Source organism: Melopsittacus undulatus, chromosome 13 (assembly GCF_012275295.1).
Source record: "Melopsittacus undulatus isolate bMelUnd1 chromosome 13, bMelUnd1.mat.Z, whole genome shotgun sequence".
Classification (NCBI taxonomy): Eukaryota; Metazoa; Chordata; class Aves; order Psittaciformes; family Psittaculidae; genus Melopsittacus; species Melopsittacus undulatus.
Window position 1 is genome coordinate 2,131,689 of NC_047539.1, and position 16,426 is coordinate 2,148,114.

The window sequence follows — 16,426 nt, forward strand, 5'->3', positions numbered from 1 at the left end:
TTAAGAGAGTGTTTCCCTGCTGCTCAGTGCACACGGGGATTGTTTTCCCCCAGTTTAATTCTAAAGTCTCTATAAAGTGGCACATGCCAGGACTTCAGTGGTAACGTGTGAGAGCACCCAGACTTGTACCGTGTGTGTTTAGCAGCAGTGAGCACAACAGGAAAAGATGAATTGTGGAGCAGTGTGTAAATAAACTGAGCAAGCGAATAGTCTCTTATGGCAGATATAAGCTAATCATTTATCCTTTGAAATAGGTGTCCTGGAAAACGCAGAGAACTGAGTTCTCTTCCTGAAGGATAAAAGGTTTCAATTATGATTTATGTGGAGAATTAACAACGGAGCTGTGTGGAAATTCCTGGTTTTCTTTAATAGAGGGTACCGTGGCAATTATTTAGAAGGCACTTTGATGTAACTATTAAATTGCTAAAGCCACTTTGTACTTGACATTAATTAAATGTCAGAGAACAACTTTGGGTGATAATTTCTTAAATCCCATTACTAAGCATGGTTATATGGACATTTTTATACAGAAAAATAAGTCTCATGTTTGTTTATTATGGTCCTAAATTCTGCCATGATCCACTTTCCTTGTATGTACAAAATCCTGATTTTTTGTATAAAAACTCACAGCAAATTCACTTCAAATATGTTTGTAAATGTTTAAGAAGTGGGTAATGGAGTGACACATAGTGGAAGAAAAAAGTAAATAGCATATATAAGTTACTGTGATTCTGCTGATCTAATATAATCATTTCAGTACATCCATCAGTGACCTGGTTTCAATGAAGTTAGTACCTAATTTAATATTTCACTGCAAGCTCTCAGCTCTGATTTGCTGCCTTTCAAGCAATAAATCAGACAGTTTCTTTCACATGCATTTATAAGGAAGATGTTTCTTCAGGCTTGTTTTTGGTCTGGGTTGTTTTGGCTCTTTTTCAATAATGGCTCTTCTTCCAAAAATGAATACTGTGGAAACATCAATGTTTTTCATACTGGCTCTTTCTGAGTGAAGAGCATTTTGGGGTTTCACTCTAACATTCATCACTTCAGTGCTTCATATTGGTCACACAAGTTCTCAACTTCGCTTAGGATATACCTTGATTTTTCAGTTGCCTTTCATAAATCTGCATTGTAATGTGTTAGTAGTAATACTGTTAATACAAGTTTGGTTGAAGTTCTGATTCATTTTTATGAAGTGAATCCCTTTCAGTTGGGTAATATTCTGCAACTGTTTTCTTTCGCTTCCAGAAGACAAAGTGTAAGCCACGCTAGCTTTTTTAGATAGACATTCTTAAGCCTCTTCTTTTGCAGTGATTAATCTCTTATGCTTTTGTGTTTCTTTTTTCTTTTCTTTTTGTTTTACCCAGGGATGTTGCTGGTCACTACTGACACATTAGGCCATGATTTCCATGTTTTTCAAATACTGACACATCCTTGGTCATCATCACAAAGTGCCGTCCATCATTTGTATACACTTCACAGGGGAGAGACTGAAGCCAAAGTAAGTTAAACTATTTGCTGAAGAATAATCCCCAGACACCTTATACATTTCGTGTATGTTGGCACTTTAATGTTTGTTTCAGCACACAAAGAGCCTTTCTTATGTTGTAGCCACAGAAGGGATAAAAGCACAGCGTTTAACCTGGACAATAATAAATTCTTGCCCTTTACAATGAGGTGCTGTCAGATTTATTCAGATATGACACTTGCTCCAAAGAGCCCAGATTATTAGCTGTGTTTGTACTTAACCTTTTCTCATGTAACATGTTAAACATTCGTCTGGTGCCCGTGAAGCAACTGTCAGGGTTTGCTTGACTTTGGTGGTAAAACCAAAGATGGACACTTAGCGAGTTAAAAGGAAGAGTTAATCAAAAGACAAGTGATTAACTTCTGCCTACACTTTAGCCAAGTGGGTGAACCCATTGGAGGCTGTAGTGATGCATACTTACCTTTCCAGTTTAGAAATCCCACTCTTAAAGGTGGAAGACTAAATCAGGCTATTGACAGAGGGTGAAAAAGTCTAAAATGGTATTTTAAATAACGCTCAGTAAACTGATTTACTGGTAAAGGGGATAAAAAAGAGAGATGACATTTGCTGAGCATCAGTATGGCAGAAGCAGCGCAGCATGTTATGCTTGAAGCCTTCACTGCAATGCTCTTAGGCATCAGGAGAGCCTCACCTTTGCAGCATCGAATAACTGTTGAAGAACCTGTTTTAAATACATAAATAACAGTGTCACCACAGGGTAAGAAATGAGTATTGCACTTGCTGATGCAATTACACACTGAAAGCACAGACTTGTGACAGGCTGGCACATTTAAACTAGTGTGACAGAGAGAAGCCTCAGGCACTGTGGTTATGACCCTGACACTGGAAGCTTGGATTACTGTGGTACAGTGACTATAGTTCCTTCAAGCTGTTTTTTTTTCCTATGAGTTGTGCAGTTTCCCTTATGGTTTTTGCCTTGCCTTTGTAACAAGTACAGTCTGAAAGCTTTTATTTAATGTAGTAGTGGTTGAGGATGTTTCAGTCTGTGTGAATTTAAATTACTGGTAGTTTAAATACTCTGAAGCTTTGCTGCTGCTACTCTGGAACGGTGTAATTACTGTTACAGGCAGTGGTTTATTATAGGAAGGAATAACCAATCTGGAAAGTGAGAGGAAATAAGGAAAACTGTCCATATGGGATATAATACTGATAAGTAATTTTTATCAGTAATATAAATGTCATTGAGATCTGTGTGTATGCATATACTCTGTCATTTGAGCATGTACTATAATGTGTTTAATGTGTTAGAGTTATTTTTGTTCTACTTTCATACAAAAAGTGGGAAATATTCTGTAATCAATATTGAAACCCAAAGCATAGGACTCCAGTCACTAGGAACAAAGATGTTCTTCTGTTTTTTTACAGCTGATAAATTTGTTTTTAAGGCATACATTGGAAACCAACCATAACATGGCTTAGAGAATAAACCTTTCTTGATACGTGTTTTTGGGGGCTATAATATTAGCATCTCTGTGAAAGCATTGCATTAAAATCCTCAGAATCAACATAGTAAAGTTTTTTTCCCAGTTTGCCACATAGCTTTCATTTGGGATGGGAACAGTGTAGCTTTTGGGGCAGTATAAAGTAGGTTCAATTCCAACCAGTCTGAGGCACATTGATGTATTTCACAACTCTCTTGATAATTAAACTATCCAGCAACAAGATTGCATTGGTACCTCTGATGCTCAATTCACATCTGTGATTTAAAATCTTTACATAATATGATGGGGGTTACTTTTTCTTTTGGAATAACAGTGCTTGTAGTTGTTCAGTGAGAAGGGGAGGATGTGGCGCTGTTCTTCTGTTCTATAAATTTCATGTATGGGTAGCATTAGACAAGAATTTTGGAGACTGTTCAGTTTAAATTCCCTGTGAAGATATTCTGAGGCACACACTGGGAGCCTCTGGACCTCCTGTCTTGGTCAGGACAGTATTTGCACATTTGCAACCAGACTTTTTCTGTTTCCCCCTCCTTGGTTTAAAGCTAACTGTGTATCAAGGCCAATGGTCTTAAAGGTCACCTTCTGTACTGGAGCTATAAAAAGTTCTAATTTGTGTTGATGGATATGAGTGATTATCAATGTCAAAATTTGTTTAGCTAGAGCCCGTTATAAATTGTTTCAACATCCTCATTATGCCCTTATTATATGTGGTATTTTAATGTCCGTACTGAAATCATCTGCTTTTGTATGTGAGATTCTGGCCAATGGATCTTTGCCATGCATTTCCCAAAATATCCTCGTGTCCCATGCGTGATTTTTCCTTTCTTCCCTTGTGATCCATTAGTGTGTTCTGGTGTTATAAGGCCATTTAGTTCATGGACAAAGAACTGCTACATTGGTAATGTCTATAAAAGTTTCCTGTACTTGTCTGAATGGCTGTGTCTAAGCTGTGGGACAAATAGAATTTCCCTGTCAGGGATCAGTGCTTCTGCACAAATTGACTGTACATGGAGTATTCTGTGAGACCAATTTTCCAAGGAATACTGCATATGCAATGTATGCTTTATGTAATAATACATGACATACCACTTTCGCTGTGGGAGCAGAAATTTGGGAGCCATATATATTGGTATTCCAAATATGAACAGGTATATCTTGTGTTATAGGTTTGAATTGTAATTTCACTCAGTTTAGAATATCAGCCCTGAGGTATCCCCTCTTGCAGGGCTGCACAATTCCCAGTTCTCCCTTTTATGTTGTCTTTAGTGTTGAAGGGCAGAGCAGTAGCTTGGATTTTCACGTCTGTCTCCTAAGAGGAGGTGATAGGAAGTCCCCTCTGTCATTCACATCTTAAGTGGATTAAGTTGCACGCTTAATGTATATTAAAGAAGAAAAGCAAGTGTTGTCATCTAATAATGGTGTTTTCTGATCGATTTACTGCAGTCAAGCAGTGTCTCTAAGTCACCCACATATCTTTCTCCTGAGTCAGATGTTTTAGCTGTGTGGTTACTTTGACGAAACTAAAGAATATATCTTTAATTTTTCTAGATTCCTGATAAATTCTAGTTTGGGGTTGAGAAATTTCAGTCTAAAAAACCATTCCTACCTTTTAATGACCATGTTGGAAATACAAGGCCTGGGTATACAGAGATCTCTAGGGCTTTTATCTCCTTTCATCAGGATCTTGCCCTTAGCCAAAGCAGAATTTGTGCTAAGCATTTGCAATGAGTTGGCCACTCCAGCCAGGCAGTGTTGCTGAAACCATGCCATTAATGTGGGATAAATCAGAGACTTCCTATTTTAATTTTAAGAAAAGTAAAAATGGATTTAATACAGAATGTTGTGTTGACATTGATAATCCATCCCAATAGCTATGCTTGTGCTGTTTGTGATTTTCTGCCCAATGGCAGAAAAAGGGATGGAGCTGTTACAGATTCTTCCACAAAGATAAGCTTTCCCTGCACCAAATGTTGCTCACAGCAGATTGTACCAGTATTCAGTGTCTGGTCACTGGCACTTTCTGACCAGCTGATGGTCACTCTACCCTGGAGTGGTGTCCAAAGGCATTTGCTAGCCATCTTACAAGTAGTTTTGTTGGTGATCTTCTTCTTAAGGCTTGTCTCCTATGCCAGTGCACTTGGTGTTGGCTTCATGATGCTGAAGAGATGTAGGTACTGTGCTAGGTAAGGTGGTGAGTATTTTAAGCTTCCATTCCCCTTGACACACAATTAAGGATAGTAGTGGTATTGTCCCTGACTGTTCACAGCTAGTCTTCGTAACATGGTTTTACTTTTCTCTTCCTGCACACTTTGAACCATAAAACAGTGTTACTGAGTTCTAAAGTATTGTTATTGCAACTCTATGTTGTATTTGCTGACTTTGAGCAGCAAGGATAGGAAGGAGCCTATGTGCTGATTAAAACATTGAGTCAGGCCTGCGAACATCACTCGGTTCCTGTCAAAGCCACTGACTTCTCTGTGTGACTCAGGTGAGGATGGGGTGATGAAAAGTGGACCTCTGCCTCATATGGGAATTGTGAGGACAACGGCCATGAAAGAGTGTGAAGTGCTCAGATACTTCATTGGTTTGAGTGGTGCAAACTCTAAGGTCACAATATTCCAAGTTACTTTTCTGCAAACACGGACAAAAGTCACTGTTTCAGTTACATTAGATTAATATCTTTTAGCCTTTAAGTACCACTTATGCTTTAGGATGTTTTACCTACAAGAACACAAACCCATGTGTTTGCTGCGCTGTGTTACATTGTGAAGGTTCATTGCAAGTGCTGGTTGTATTTAACTGTACAAGAGAGAACTGAAGCTCTCCATGCTTGCACAGTTCAGCTGCAAAGAGGAAAATGTGCATGTGTATTTGGTGCACATTTTGGCTAAGGGTATATTTCCTTGTCCTACAGCTCTTGCAGTGTGAGTCAACACTTACTGCACTCATTTCTTTACCCAAGAGCATTGAGGAAGGTTTTTAATGAAGGTATAGCATGTTCTGAGCTGAGGAAGCTCATTTACTTGCAGATGGAAGTTAGACTGTCACCCGAGGAGCCTTCCTCTTTGATCTGAAATTGTAAACAGAAAAACCCCAAATCCCTGAAAACAGAATTATCTCAACCTAGAACAAATAAACGCAATGATAGCATCAGTGGGCTGCTGGCCAGGGTCCTCGTCATCTTCTGTTATACTGACTTTCAGACCGCTGTTGTAGCTGAGTTCAGCCAGCGCAGGTAAACAGAGGGAATGATAAAGACATTCCAACAGGGGCTGCCGCAGAACACGTGCAATTTTACACTTTCCTTGGGAAACCATGGATGTTTTGTGACGTGATTTCACAGGGACTGTTCAAGGTTGTGTCATGAACCAGGTGGTGAAACACTGGAAGTGTTTATAAACATGTGATGGAGACCTCTGTGGTTAATAGAAGTTTCTTCCTATCCTTCATGTAGTTATGGAGCTGCAATTACTGAAATAGTCTCTGGAAGAGAGATTTTCTTATGTCTGGAAGGAACCTGGGGACAATCTTGTCATAATAAAGATAGATCTAGGGAAGTTGATCAGTCTTTGATGGAAGCAGACAATAAGAGACTGCTGCAATTAAAAGTAGCTTAGCTATCTTGAGGAGACAGAGCTGTACACAGAATGGCATCTGCAGTTTCAGTTATTAAAGGAAAGCAGCTACACTGGCTGAAGGACCCTACCTGAGTGTCTTGCAATGGCCAGATTCTGCTCTTGTCTCTATACAAAACTGAAATCAGTTTTGACGACTCAGGGAGACAGCATTGGGCCTGTGTGGCTCTGATAAATCCTATTGTGCAGTCCATGATTTTATTATTTTTTCATCTGTTTTTTACTACATCATTTCCTTAATTTTCCCAACCAAAAAAAATTCAGATACAGACCAGTTCTGGAATATATTTTGACCCTTGCCTCCTCAGTCCTGCTGCTCTTTCTCATTGTTTAATGATATTGGGGTTTTATTTCTGCTATCTCCCTGCAGAGTGTGATTAAATACTTAAGTCATGTCCTTCAAATGATGTGTTTTCTCTGTGACATTGCATAGTATGCCTGAAACTGGGTTAAGTTCCTATTGCAGTAGTGCCAGTTGTGCTTTATTATTGTTTCACTTCACTGTGGAAATTTAGTTGAATGCAGTGAAATGCACCAAAAAATGTACAGATCATACTTGGTATAAGTTACCACAATGGGAAAAAGGACCCTGGGGGAAAAAGAGCACCTGGAAGATCAAAATGTGCTTTAATATTTATGTCTTATAATTACTGTGAAAACACCTGGTTCAGTATTGTGAGCTTTGTTTTCTAACTATTGCATTATGCACATGCATCAGGAATGGATTTGCCTGGGGAGGTACGTGGTAGCCCAGCAAGGTTTTCCTTCCTAAGAGCATAAGTGATAGTATACATATAAGCACGGTGCAGCAAGTTAGTACAATATTAACTTTTAGAAGCCCTGAAATACAGAGGCTGGATATGGGCTGTCAGTCATTCCCAAGAGTGATGGTAAACAAGGTCACTGCCTGTCCTGGGTTACTTGTGTCATCAGCCATTCCTCTTTTTCATCCACTGCTTTTGAAATAAGTTTTCTCAATGCTGCTTTGCTTCTGTTTTGTTTTGGTTGTGGCTTGATCTTTTTAAAGTATATTTTGTGACTATGTTCTAATTATACCATGTTTCAATATGGAGGAGTTGTGGGAATAAGGAAAGAATTATGGCATAAACTTCCCTCTCTAAAGCAAATGAATGTATGTCAGCTGTGAAACCTTTGGTTCAGATGCTTTCCTCCAGGTTTCCAGAATATCAGAAGTAATTGATCTGAACAAGCTTCAGTAAAGCTGAAGACACATGGCATGTCCTGGTAGGACTCCAGGTATTAAATGATGCTACTGTCTCACTCAGGTCAGACCCTGAGCATGGCAGCTAAATTTTAATTCAGATATCTGAAGGATTTTCATCATAGGATTCACAGCAGAGCCCATTAGGAGAGTGGAAGTTAAAGAGAAGCAGAAGAGCAGAGTCATTGAAGGAAAGCAGACTGAAAAGGAGTTACAGAGCTCTGAAGTGAATGCTTTGGTGGTAAAGGTTGGAAGAAACAAATGGTGAAGGTGAGAGAAATGGCAAAGCTGAAGGAAGCTGCATGGTGGAGGTCTCGTTGTGTAATACAAGTGTGTTTAAAGACTTCTTAGCACCTGTAAAGAAAACCTTTCTCAGACTTATTTCCTTTCCATTGCAGTACTGCATGATTTCTTTCCAAATCGTGCTGAAGGCTCCCAGAATACCTGGAGCATTGTTGAATTGTCTCTGCTAGGAAAACAGTCATCTTGTCCATGACTCTCAAAATAGGATTGAGAGTTTTGTAAGGGAACCAGTTATTTTTTTCCCAACAAAGTCATCATTAATACAGAGAAGAGTCCATAGCAGGCAGTAATATAAGAGGTACATCATGTCTGGGCAGCCAGAAGCCCTTTTGGGTTTGACAAGTAAGATTTGGATTTGTGGAGGAAGCTGAATAATCTGTAAAATATGGACAAACCTCCCATATGATGGGAGTCACAGAACACCTGGTTTAGACATGGGCAAACTGGAGGATGCGTGCTGTTACAATGGTCTGTGGTTGTCATAAGTGCATTCCTTTGGGCCAGAAAAGCCATTGGTGCTTTCTGATGAGGACTTTAAATATCCAAGGATTTCACTCAGACTTTCAGATATGAGAAATGTAGCTTGAAGCTTAAGAAACACAACTGCTCACAAACTAGGGGGGTGAAATGAGGATGGCGATAGGAGAAAGCACAGATGCTCCCACAAAAGTATTTAGTACTGCAGTTTAAATGATCATAAAGGTTCCCAAGTTAAACAAAATCTCAGGTCTATAATTCCCTTTACTGGCCCAGACAGAAGAGGATAGATAAAATTTTGAAATACAGATGTGAGTATTAAATCTGATGTTGACCTTGAGCTATAGAATAAACTTTGCATCATGAGAGATCTACTGTACTTTGTAGTTTATTAGCATGTATCTGTAAACACTATGGGGTCTTGATTGATCTTTGGTATCTAAACATTACATCATAATTAACAACAACTCCAGAAATATATTATAAATACATGAAATAATAGTACATTAACCTAAAGGACAGCAATAAATTGCAACGCTTAGCATAAACTTGAAAACCACTAATGGGCCACTGTGCAGTTTGTTTATACGATACGCAGTCAAGAACTCTGTGTAATGTACAGTAACAGCGTGGTGGAGAACAGCAAGGCTGATGTGATTAATTGATACCTATTATTTTTCGTGGACACACACAGCTGATTTTCTCAAGTCATTTCCAGACTGCTGTGCCAAGCATCCTCCTTTCAGCCTGGTTCACAGCTTTCTTCCAGGGCTACTGAATGTTGCGGACTCCTTTGCATTGCACAGATGGATTTGTGCTGGTTTGATTCATGCCCTTGTATGAAATGGGAAGTATTCTCTGAATTACCTCCTTGGACTCTCTGTGGTTCTGCTGCTCATTGCTCATCTGGGAAAGACCAGTGCTCAAGGCCAGGTTGGAACAGGGCTTTGAGCAACCTGGGAGGAAGTGTCCCTGCACATGGCAGGGGGTTGGAACTGAATGATCTTAAGGTCCTTTCTAATCCATATAGAAATGTCATAGAATTCTATGGTTCTAAGACAAGGCCATTTTTGAGACTGGTAGGAGATAGGTGGAATCACTGCATGTGTCACGGTGGTTTCCACAAGTTTTGTTGCTGCGCAGTAGGGTTTCATAACTGTATTCTTATAAACCCTAATTCATTTCACACTCATCTGTCAACACTTTTCTTCTTGTTATTACTGAGTCTTAAAAATCTGTTTGTTCTTTGTGGTTTCAGCCATGTTTTCAATAGTCATGACCATGACACCCACTCGTAACTGCAACGAGTGTTCATGATGCGTATGTTAAAGAGAGGGGTTTGGATTACGTTGTTCCAAGCTTTCTTCCTGAAGTTCAGGAATACTTTTTTCTGTGTCATGTTTACATTGGGAAAAAACATCCTGTCATGATTGTTTCCTGGTTTCTTGGTCTGTGTCATCCTATTCCAGGGCTGTTGTATGTGTTTTTTAAAACAACATAAAATTGTAAGGATGCGTACTGACAACCGAGTGTTCATGTAGGAACACACACATTTCTGTTAGGCAGTAGTGAGATAAGGGTTTTTTTTTCTCTGTCATCTCATAGGAGCATCCTCTAAAAGTTCTCTACCAAATAACGTAAGGTAAGAGAGGGGATGTGGTAGATGTGAGTGAAAGCAGTGATTTAAAGAGTTTGGCTGTGAAATCTGCTGAAGGGCAGGAGGAAGAGATTGAAGAGGCACAGGCATCCTGAACCTGTCCTTCAAATACAGCCCAAATTGGTCAGCTCACAGGGAGGTTTGTAAAGTCCCTCCTAGAGCTGCACTTGTGCAAGGAGCATGAACCAGCTGAGCAAGACAGATAAAACTATGCTGGAGTTACAGACTGAGTGAGCCGAACAGCAGAGAGGAAGGAGGAGAAAAGCTGTTTTCTTGAGGCTGGGACAGATAGATGCTCTTAGAAATGGGGAAGGGAATTCAAAGCTGGATCTAAAATAAATACAAAATATTTAGGAAGAGTGATGTGTCCAGAGGGGCCACATCTCACAACAGGCCCAGCTCTTCTTTGCATTGTTAGAACTTAGAAAACAGGACCTTGGATGGGATTGGAGTTGTAATCCAACAGCCTTCCTGATTTTATTATACTGGGGCTCTTTCTGTTGTAACCGAGGCTGGCAATTTGTATTCAGTTCTTAGGTTGGATTTTTGACCAGGAGAAATTGCCTCTTTAACCAGCCAGTGAAATTCCCTTGGTGCCATAGATTTCTCTTGACTCCACACTTTGGGGTTTCTTTTTATGGCTCTTGTTAATCCCTGTGGGGTCTCTAATCCTTTTCGAGCAATCTATTAAGGTGGAACACTTTGTAGGCAAACTAGGAGCTCTAAGTGCTGTGACTTGATGTCAGTAATACCAGAATCACTGAAAGTGCCAAAGCTGTCAGGTTTTGGGGAGGTTGTTTGGCTGTATCATTAGCAGATCATTTGGATATGTCACCCCAGTTGAAAAGAGCAGGTGTGTAGCGGTGTTTTTTAGTTTATCTATGTAATGTGGGTGAAGCATTTTGTGTCGTGACAGTCTGTCAGCCAAATATCTTGTCACAAGTCACAAGACTTAAATCCTTGTTTTATCTCAAAGGCTTCAGGGCTCAGTTGGAAACTTGCACTTTGATGAATACTTGCCCCTTTTGTCTGGAATAGCTGGAGTGCATTTCTGGAATATTTGTCAAGATGTTATCAGTGTTTACTCCAGTTTGAGTACCTGGTGTATTGTGAAGCTGCCTTCAGTGAAATCTGAAAGTATTTTATTTAGTTGATGCTGTTTAATAATATAATGAAAGCTAATCCTTCCTCTATATGTTTGTTTGCCGTGGTAAATCCCACTTGCGTACGTGTTCTTTTTAGTCAGCTTTTACCTTTAAAAACATTTTTAGGAGAATTGGTTTAGGGTTTTTTTCTATGATAAATCAGTTGAACCCAGACTGCTTGTTTTCTTGAGGTGTCTGCCAGGACGGGGTTGGAAACAAACTTTAATCTCTCTTTTAAAGCATTCCTTCAGGAACAAGAATTTGCTTTCCATCAAAGTGTTGTGTAAAGCACACTTAAAAGAGAATTAAATCCTTCTGGACTTTGTAGCTGGGATCTATGCAGTGACTAACTGCAGTAGAAACTATGTAACTGTAGTTTTATATTTGCTTCAAGACTGGCCATTTTAAGCTAAAATAAGACTTGTGTTTCTCAAGTGGTGGATAAGCACCTGTATGTGTAAGGAGAAATCCAGCTGGGGTCTTTACTGGACTTTAACAGCTGATTAACAAATATTATGTGTACAATGGAGTGGGTTTATGGAGAGAAATGACCAAAGTTGTTCATTTATTTTTCTTGATAAAATTCCAAGTCCAAAGAAGAGCACAGGTGCAGGGATACCTGGGTGAATGGTAGTTCCCCTGGGGGATACACTGACAGTAGCAAGAGCAGAGACCATTACAGACAGCTTCTGAAAGTACTGGCCATAGATTTGTGGTTTGTTAAGTTACATAGGACGTAGTGTTTCTGTTGACTAAAAATACAGTTTTGAGTGCCAATATTTGTCAAAATCAGACCTAGTGATGAAATCTCTCTCTTCTTCTCATCCTTCCCTTTTCCCTTTTTGGGTAATCGCCAGAAATGCAAGGAGCAAATAACAAAAGAGGTAACTGAAATGATTTCCCAACTCTTTTTTAGAAGTAAATTCTAGTTGAAAATCGTGGCTTTCTGTGGTGCTTTGCAGCAGGGTTTGTTTCCAGAAGTTCAATCCTGAAAAGAAAAATCTGAGTATTTTGCAAAGTACACACAATTTGGAACTGGGTATTATAGTGCAGCTTAAAATATATGCTTAATATATACAAAGTTCATTGGTATATATGCAGAAAATCAAGTTGTTGCCTAAACTTAGACATTTTTATTTGTATTTCCAGTTAAGATTTGTGTTTGTGTAAAACGTGAATGTCTGTTTCCTTTGTTAGATACATGTACATTAGTGACTGCTTCCTATTTCACTCCCCTGTTTTCCAGGTACAGGATATCTCCTTCAGCCATGACTGCCGCTGGGTTGTGGTCAGCACGCTTCGGGGCACTTCCCATGTTTTTCCTATCAATCCTTATGGTGGCCAGCCCTGTGTGCGAACACACATGTCACCCCGGGTGGTAAATCGTATGAGCCGATTCCAGAAGAGTGCAGGGTTGGAAGAGATCGAGCAAGAGCTGACATCTAAGCAAGGAGGACGCTGTAGCCCTGTTCCAGGCCTGTCAAGCAGCCCCTCTGGTTCTCCGCTCCATGGTAAATCTCTTTTATTCCCCTGTTTTCCTTCCTTTTACGTGGTCAAGAAACCTATTTCCTTGAGTCATTAAAACCCGTGTCCTTTAAGGTGTTCCAGTACCTGCTGTGCAGCTGCCTGACTCAAAAAGATTTGGTTCCTAGATACCTTTGGAGATGCTGGCCTAAAGATCTTCATGGTCTTCCAGCTTCAGGTTTCAGTAGTATTTGCTAACAGGTGTTTTTACCAGAGATTGCAAGAATTCATTTGATTCCTTCTATCTGCTCATGTAGTTTGTGCCACTAAAAATGAGTTCCAGGAAAGAAGATGCTGCAGGTATTGTGCAAAATATAAGTAGTGTATGTGGAGCCAAGGTATAAATACTTCAGAAAGGTAGTTCCAGTTATGCAACTTAAGTAAACTGTGCTATCACAGCTGTGTTAATAATTTCCACTCTAAACAGAAAGTTTTGAGGTCTTCGGGTTTCAAGTTTTGTTTCCATCTAGCACATGGTCATTAATCTGGTCTATATTCAAAACTAGTTATCTGAAGTTCTCATTGCTCATCAGTCTGGATGATCATGATGTCCATTTGGATAGCCACAATAAATACTGTTTGAGGAGAAATGTGGAAACCAGGCAATGTGAAGCTGATGGCTTAGATTTTTGTCCACTTTTGTGTGCGTGTGTGAGCAATGTGAGAAGTAATCTCATGAACCTGTACATCCTACTGCTGGGGTGGATATACTTTGGAGAAACTCAAAGGACAGGAAGGAGAGCCTCTAAATAAGGTTCAAATATCATCATTGTCCCAGTTTCATCAGTTTCATTTTTGCCATCCTTTTAGCCCTTCCCTTTCATGAGGTCTGTACTAGAAGCTGCATTGTTTGGATTGAGGATTTGCTGCATCCTTGCCTCTCCTTTCTATTAAGAGTAAGTCACAGCTTCCATTGAAGTGAAAGTTTAAATAGCAGTTTAGTATGGAGAGCCACCCTTTTCCAGTCTGAGAGTATTAAAAATGGCCAAGAACAGTTCCTCTTCCCTAATTATGAGTAGGATTAGAAGTACTTGTGAAAGCCCAACTATGTGCTGTCATAGTCGGCAACAAAGACAGAGTCAACTGCCATAGAGAGAACCTTTGTTGGATTTCTGAATCAAAGGAACATTTCTATGAGTTGTTGATTATTAAGGGAACCAGACTTGTCCCAGAAGAAGCCTTTCTATTTTCTTCTTTCTTTGGACTTTTCTAAATGTAGTTTTCTGCAGTGCTGTTCTGGAGCCATGCTCTTCTGCCTGGAGCCACTGGAAGGCACCCAAAATGGTATCTGTGGCTTCCTCCTCCTCAGAGATATTTGAGTATCTACCATTTTACTTTCTTCTGTCACATCATTGTACAACAGCTTAGCATGTAAGGCTTGAAATAGGCCGGGAAGTGCTGTAAAGGTTTACTATGGCACATCCAATCTCTTTTAACTGCTGACATCACGTACGGGGAAGGAAGGAACTATCAATTTGTGTAGCTTTCATCTAACCAATTCTGGTTTGTGTCAAGGGAAATTGCAGTGAGTTGTTGGCTTCACAGTGCTTTTAGGTACATTTGAAGTTCTGAATAGATTTGACACTTTTTTTCAACCCAAGAAGAAACAGCAATTTTGTTTGCTCTAGCAATCTCAGTGATGGACAGATTCTGTAGGTAGGAGAAAGACATGCATGGATGAGTTCCTGAGACAAAGGGAGAAGCATTTGTGGGAGTGTCCCAAGAGTTTTACAGTTTCAGTTTTCAAATGCCTGTCTTGAGGTGTAATAAATAAATCAGATATATCCCCCCCCAAAGATCTTTGTGCAGTCATCATTGCATGAAAATGAGTGCTGTTTAAGTCATTAGCTCCATGAGAAGGCTGAAAAGTAATTTCAGTTTGTGAAGAACTTCACACAGGTTGTGCTCATCACTTTCTTACAGTGTCGAAGAGCTTGAAGTTGGATGCATGCAAAGACTGTGTTGGTAACTTGCAAACCTTCATATGAAAATTTCCTATGAGGAATTTGAGGAGATTAAACGGAGGAGTTAACAGAGTTGCCTTAAAATCTTCGGAAAACAACCCAAACTATAGTTTGGTTTTAAATAATCCATTTGGTAAAATATTATAATGCTTTTAGGACTGTTATTGCTGCCTTTTACTTTCAGTAATCTTTCAGGTTACCCGGCTGGAGGCAAGCAGGATATTGAACTATAATGTATGCCTTTTACAAAAAGCCATTTATCATCTACTTGGGAAGAAAACCCCTGAAGTTCACAGTGACTTTCGGTGAAGGGGTTTTGTATATGTGTGTGGCAGCTGGATTAGCCAGAGAGCAGTGATTATTCTAACTAGTGAGCTAAGATGGGTTTACCCAGATTGTAACAGCTCCTTATCATATTAGAAAGTTAAATTATTGTCATTTGGAGGAGTTATGGCAGTCTGGTGACAGGAGCATAGGTTAGTACTCACAACAGAGCAGTTCCGGGTTTGATTCTTTGCTTTACTTCTAGCTTGCTCTGTGACCCTTGGTCAGTTTTATGCAGCTGATTTTGTCTCTCAGCCTTCTGTTGTGTAACAGGAAGAATAATATCTGTGTTCCCAGTGTGTAGAATTACTTGAATTCTGTAGTTTTAAGAAAAGTAACTGTTTCCTCAGTCATCCCGCTAAGTGCAGTTGATTATAATGGAAATAAACCCAAAAATCATGTCTTGAAGAGCACTGTTGCACTGGGACAAATTGTTGATCAAGTGACCGATCTTCAGAGCAGACTGTGATAAACTGGTTTTATCTCTGGAGAGTATTATGGTGTCATCATGGTTTTCCTCTTCTGTGCTTTGCAATCCGGAAAAGTTTTAATAAACCCTAAAAATATAAAAGAAAAACTGCTGTTAATCCTTCTACAAATATTTCTTTCACATTACAATAGCATTACTCCAACCTGAGTCCAAGAGACCGGACTTCTGTGAGCAAAGCCCTTGCTTGTTGTCTTCTTTTTTGATGAGCAATTGTAACCTATTGATGTTAACTTGTGATTAGCTTTTGTTCTTGTAAATATTTTCAGAGTTCAGGCTCTGTGATATTTTTCTCGCATGTTTTTTAACTCTCGTTTCAAAATTAAACTGTTTGCTATGTATATAGTAGCAGGGCAATCTATTTACTTTTTGTTCAGAGTACCCTAGGAACTGTTTACCCACACGATGTAAGCCTTTACTAGGGGTGGGGATGATTTCATTTCCAAATGAATCATAGTTCAGCTTTGTTCTTTTTAGCAGAATGAAGTAAACTGTTAAATAGAGGATGATAAAGAGATAGTTCCTTTGCACCTTTTATAGCTAGCACAGATTTTGTTTGGGCTGTTGTGCCAGTTAATCCAGCGACGTTGTGTTTTTGTCATTCCGTTGGATTGCCAGAGTGTGTTGTCAGTAATATCAGAGTTAGGTTGGAATCCTTTTATGGGCTTTTACTATTATAAGACTGTTACGACATCAG

At 39.5% G+C, this 16,426-nt stretch overlaps 1 protein-coding gene across 4 annotated transcripts in view; it reads left to right on the top strand.

Moving 5' to 3' along the window:
• Positions 1 to 16,426, top strand: part of BCAS3 (BCAS3 microtubule associated cell migration factor) — a 355,971-nt gene that overhangs the window by 102,176 nt on the left and 237,369 nt on the right. For all 4 annotated transcript variants that reach the window (XM_034068741.1, XM_034068742.1, XM_034068743.1 and 1 more), the window contains exons 14-15: positions 1,368 to 1,501; positions 12,677 to 12,941. In XM_034068741.1, the coding sequence (XP_033924632.1) occupies positions 1,368 to 1,501; positions 12,677 to 12,941 (399 nt within the window). The remainder of the gene's footprint in view (positions 1 to 1,367; positions 1,502 to 12,676; positions 12,942 to 16,426) is intronic.